At 40.4% G+C, this 6,000-nt stretch overlaps 1 protein-coding gene across 2 annotated transcripts in view; it reads left to right on the forward strand.

Annotated features, from left to right (window-relative positions):
* Positions 1–4,825, forward strand: part of AGO4 (argonaute RISC component 4) — a 98,850-nt gene extending 94,025 nt beyond the window's left edge. For both annotated transcript variants that reach the window (XM_077295816.1, XM_077295815.1), the window contains exon 18: positions 1,138–4,825. In XM_077295816.1, coding sequence (XP_077151931.1) covers positions 1,138–1,246 — 109 coding nt within the window. In that variant the 3' untranslated portion in view covers positions 1,247–4,825. The remainder of the gene's footprint in view (positions 1–1,137) is intronic.
* The last annotated feature ends 1,175 nt before the right edge of the window (positions 4,826–6,000 follow it).

A 6,000-nucleotide genomic window follows, 5' to 3' on the forward strand; every position in this document is an offset into this window, starting at 1 on the left:
CAAATACTTGCGTTTAACACTTTCATGACGGATCCCTTTTTCGATTTTGCGTTTGCTTTTCACTTTCCTTCTTCCCAGAACCATAACTTTTTTTTTTTTTTTCTCGTCAATATGGGCCATGTGAGGGCTTGTTTTTTTAGGATGAGTTGTACTTTTGAACGACACAAAGGGGAAAAAAATTCCAAGTGCGGTGAAATTGCAAAAAAAGTGCAATTCCACAACTGTTTTTTGGATTTAGTTTTTTTTACCATGTTCACCAAATGCTAACACTGTCCTGCCATTATGATTCTCCAGGTGATTACGAGTTCATAGACACCAAACATGTCTAGGTGGTTTCTTTTTTTATTGAAGTGGTGGGAGGTTTATCTCCCGTTATTGCATTTTAATACAATGTTGCAGGAACATAAAAAATGTTGTTCTGGGGTTTTGACTTTTTTCCCGCTACGCTGTTTACTGATCGAATTATTATTATTTTTTTTAAAGCTTGATAGATCTGGTGATTCTGAACACTGCAATACCAAATATGTGTATGTTGGATCTTTTTATTGTTTTATTTTGAATGGGGCTAAAGGTGGGGTGATGTGAACTTTTATATATTTTTTTAAATGTTTTAAATATTCTGCTGGAGACTTCTAGTTGTCATGCTGACCCATCAGTGACCCGTGAACACGTGACCGGGTCACCGATTGGCGGGATTTCCATCAGTGACCCGTGAACACGTGACCGGGTCACCGATTGGCGGGATTTCTGGCGCGCTTCCCAGAAGCTCAAGTTAAATGCTGCTGTCTGAGCAACATTTAACAGGTTAACAGCTGCAAGGTGGATCGCAATTCCACCCGCAGCTGTTTGAGGCACATGCCAGCTGTTCAAAACAGCTGACATGTGCAGGGAAAGATGCGCCGGAGCCCACATCAAAGGAAGAGATACGACTTGGGCGGTACATGTACATCGCATGTTGTGAAGGGGTTAAGTAAGTAAAATTCACCCAGAAGTGGATGACTCCTTTAATTTCAATGTTCCTTTTCATAAGATTTAATTTGGATATTGTAAGACGTGCACGCATGTTGGTCAATAAAATGATCTTAGTGTGTTTGCAATTGGTTTGACTTCTGAGTAATTGTAATCTTATCTCCTCAGTGCTGAGGGAAGCCATGTGTCTGGACAGAGCAATGGTCGCGATCCTCAAGCCCTGGCGAAAGCCGTTCAGATTCATCACGACACCCAGCATACAATGTACTTCGCCTGACAAAGCAGCAGGATGCCTCACCAATCTCCCTTCTCCTCAGAGCCCTAAAACACATGGTTGAAACAGTCTCCTGTGATTGTCAGGGATGGCGCTCTTGGCTTCCTACCAGCACACTTTGGACTTTTTGCACTGAATCTCTTCACAGTCTGATCCGAATTGAGGAAAGTTGTGGAATAGTTTGTTTTAAATGTTTTTATTTAAGTATATCAAAAACTTAAGCTGTCTTCTGATGCATTGGACTGAATCTTTACCTCAAACTTGCAAGATATCTGAAGATTTTGCTCCAAATGGTTGTCTTTTAATTACTTTTTATTTGAAAGCCAGCATTTCTCCATCCTTGGTTATACAAAAGTTGACTTACTTTGTCTTAACTACATGCTGCTTTGTGAGTATATACATACGTGGTAAGGTATAATTGTGTGGGGCCATAAACTTGCTAAATGAGGTTTTAGTCTTTACTGTAAAATACCTTTTTAATTTTTTTACAGGTATTGCGGTCTGTCAGGTTCTTTACCATTGCAGACTTGTACTTTTTAGCGCGTATGAGCTGCAAAACTATTGCACTATATTGCAAATGAATTAATTTTTCTGTATTAAATGAATGTGTATTATAAATAAGATTTTACTATAAGGGCCATGTGGCGCACACTGCCATTGGTTTTTAGAAATGCAGATTGCCATTACGTTTTCTTTTTCCCTAGCTGCCCTCCCCAGGAGACATCCACTTCCCATCCTAACAAAATGTAAGTATTTTGCCAGCACATGAAAACGCCCGGGTTATGCTGCTGTGGTTTGATAACTATTTTTACTCTTGTAGGACGGGGTGGGGTTTGAAATACTTTTCCGGCAATAATTCTATCTATCACACAGCGTTTCTATGTGTAGTTTTATTGTGTAGCGTCCCACTTTTCTGTCTTAAAAAGACTGCTGCAGCCGAGGCAGGGGGGTTTCTTTTAGTCTTAAACATGTTGGCAGGGTGCCCACAGATGTCTGAAGCACCAGGTGCTTTCTGACCTCAAAAGCCTCTCTGCCAATAGGGCGGGCCCTGTTATTGGCACGTAGTTCCCGATTGGTTGAATAACTAACGCAGCAGTCATGAGTCAGTAGAAATGTCACAATTTTATACCAGCATTTTCCAAGTGTGATGTGTCTTTGAGCTAGAAGCCAACCATATTGCACAATATGCTTTATGACCCCATCCTTTTTCTTGTGTGACTACGTATAATATACGTGATTTTTGTTGTTGTTGTTTTTTGACCCCCAATTGCTGCATTGCTCCTTTTGTTTCAGAAAGGTGTCAGTAAATCTCTACTGTGCTGTCTCGACCTGTACAATGTTCTGTAATGTGATAATGCCAGCCAGCTATTCATTCTGTTTTATCTCTGTACATACCTCAGATCACTTACTGCTATGGTTGCCCTGTCCTTTCACCCCACTTTTAATTTTGCAGCATGGCTATAGGTTTGACAAGCACTTTTTCCAGCTTCTGCTCTTTTTTGTCTTTTTTTTTTTTTTTTTTCTTCTCCCACACACGCAAACAAAATATACCTCACTCGGATAGTGGAAGTTATCTATAAATATATACCGTATATATGTCTTTTGTGGGGGAGTATTAATGCTGCTTCTGGGCTTTGCTGCTTGTTAACCCCTTCATGCCAGGTGGGGGTGCGCCAGTCTTCAGTTTGTGACATATATTTGTATGCAGTAGGTGATGTATTTGTGCGGTAGAAAATGAGGTCTTGTCTGCCGATTTATTTTTTTGCTTTTTGGCATCTACAGCAAAATACAGTGCCTATTGCCTGGTGTTGAAGGGGTTATGGACTGCTCTTTTAATGGCTGAGGTGACATACAGTGTTCATATCTGCAGCTTTTTTTTATGGTGTCAGCTGTGCATAAGACAAACCTAACCCGTGCCATTAGTTTTGCAGATGTTACTGCAATATCCAGTTTGCCTGCTTGTGACTGGGGAGGAAGGGTCAATTGCACGTTTCTGTACATATATTTAAAACTGAGCCAGGGCGCATTGAGAAGAAATCATTCAGATCTGTGCAGTCAGCTGAAAGTAGGGTTAAATACTGCTTAGAATATGAACATGGCCCTACGCTTTTTTTTTTTGTGTTCATTTTCTTGATGTATGTAGGAATTTGGGGGTGGGGGTAGCGCCATGTAGGTGTGTTTGTACGTTTTTAAAACCTTTTTCAGATTGTGTTGCAGCAATACTATAGTGAAGAGTATTGGACTTTACAATATTGTAAACTGGGCGCCGGGTGGAACACGCTGGGGCTGTGTGTGTATGAAATCCTATAGGGATTATTGTGTCAGAATAATGACTTTAAACTTGGATTGAGTAGCCCAGCTTACACTTTCAGCCAGAGGATGAACTGTGAAAGCACGAAATTCAGCAGAGGAAAAGGAGGCTTTAGTTTCAGTCAAGCAGATGCCGCACTTACAAAATAAACGTATAAAATAAACTGCTGTCTGCAAACTGCTCTAAACATTGGTGTTGGAACCAACATCCATTAAGTACAATGGAGATTTGGTTTAAGAGCTCTGCCTTTCCCCAGCTAGAATGCCAGCAATTATGGGGGCAATTATTTTTACGACGTTCCCATATAAGTGTCATTAATTGATGTTAATGTGTATGTAGCAGCCTCACGTGTTTCTTTGAGGATTGGATGCAGAATATGAACCAATGGGTTTTATTGTAGCATAGAAGTCTAAATAGGTCTAGGAAGTGACAAAATTGTGCTAATGACAATCTTACAAGTGGAACGTGTGTGACCTTATCACAGGCAAATAGTTTGTCAGTGTCTGACTTAAATGTAATGAATTTTCCTGAATAGCGGTGGTCTTAGAATAACGTTTCATTGTGATCTATGGGATCTCAATTTGGCTGTTAAAACATTTTCCCAAAGGCATGACTACTAAGGGCATAGATGATCTTGTAGGTATCCACAGTGGCTTTCTCTTCCCTATGAGAAGATGGGTAACAGCTATGCTCCTACACCTGTCCTTGAAGCTGTGTGGAAGTTGTGTAAGACTGTATAGGCTTAAAAGACGCCTGCTTTCCTCGAGGGCATTTAAAAAAATAAAATAAGAATTCAACTTTTTTTTTTTCCTTCTTCTGGGCTAATTTTATGATGTGTGAACTTTGACGACTTTATTATCACTTTTTTATTCTCCTAATGTATACGTATAATACTTTACCATGTTATTAATTTCTATAGTGTTTCTATGTCTACAGAGGGGATTCCTTGTACAGGAGTTTGCATTTGTTTGGATTTTAATGTAAAAAAAATTTTTTGTTTCTATATTGTTGCTAGATGTGTAATGTTTAAATTGTGTTTTATGAAATTCTGAATGGATGTCTATAGCAATACGAGGTAAATACACTTTTTTTTTATCTTTTTTTTTTTTCTTACCCCCTTCCTCTTCCCTATGCTATTTAAGGGCAATCTACGGCCCATGTTGCTAGATTAAGATGCTGGCTGTATTTTCTTTTTTTTTACCTTGCAGGGAAATAATTTGTTTGTTTTTAATGTGTAATTAAATGAAATATATGGCAAGTTGCCAAATAATGGCGTTTTGTGCTTTCACTACATTGATATGTATGTGGAAAGTGTGACTAGTGGCTTGAAAATGCACTGCTCAAAAAATAAAGTGAACACTAAAATCCCACATCCTAGATATCACTGAATGAAATATTCCAGTTGCAAATCTTTATTCATTACATAGTGCTTCTGATTGATTGATTGACAGATCAGAGCAGCTGCCTCGTGTTTCCAGTAGCCCAAACTGTGCTTCCCTAAGCTGCAAGCAGAAGCTTTGCTTTGGCAGCTCTGGAGAAGTAAAGTGGCACTGAAGCTACTTGACTCCAGTTATCTGGCCTGCTTATGAGCAGCACTGGCATGCTCTATAGTAAAAGATGTTGTGAATAGTCTACTTTTTGCCAAAGAGAATGTTCACTAAGGCTACTTTCACACTAGCGTTAACTACATTCCGTCACAATGCGTCGTTTTGCCGAAAAAATGCATCCTGCAAAAGTGTTTGCAGGATGCGTTTTTTCACCATTGATTAACATGAAGCGACACATTGTGACGGATTGCCACACGTCGCACCCGTCGTGCGACGGATGCGTCGTGCAGTGGCGGACCGTCGGGAGCAAACGCTACATGTAACGTTTTTTGCTCACGACGGTCCGCTTTTTCCGACCGCGCATGCGCGGTCAGAACTCCGCCCCCACCTCCCCGCACCTCACAATGGGGCAGCGGATGCGCTGGAAAAATGCATCCGCTGCCCCCGTTGTGCGGCGAAGACTACGCTAGCGTCGGGAACGTCGGCCCGACGCACAGCGACGGGCCGAGCCCGACGCTAGTGTGAAAGTAGCCTAACCTGGCAACGAGCAGTAAACCATAAAACTAAACATGCCTCTGAATGTGAGAACTTTAAAGAATTTTTAATAATGTATAAATTGCAAAGTTTTGTTTTTTGGGTTTTTTTTATATGTAGATTTCAATTTTACGTATTTATGATATTGAGGTAATCCATTTATTGGCAACAAAACTGTGGCGAAAGCTAGATGACATGTATTTCCATTGGTGAGATGCTACATGTTAGCCTTACATAACATCGCTCAATAAGAAGCATCGGCTGGAATGCAGCACACTGCCCCTAGACACTGGAGCAGTGGAAACATGTTCTGTGGAGTGACAAATCACACATCTCTAGCTGACAGTCTGTTATGAGTTTTTGGC

Source organism: Ranitomeya variabilis, chromosome 3 (genome assembly GCF_051348905.1).
Source record: "Ranitomeya variabilis isolate aRanVar5 chromosome 3, aRanVar5.hap1, whole genome shotgun sequence".
Classification (NCBI taxonomy): Eukaryota; Metazoa; Chordata; class Amphibia; order Anura; family Dendrobatidae; genus Ranitomeya; species Ranitomeya variabilis.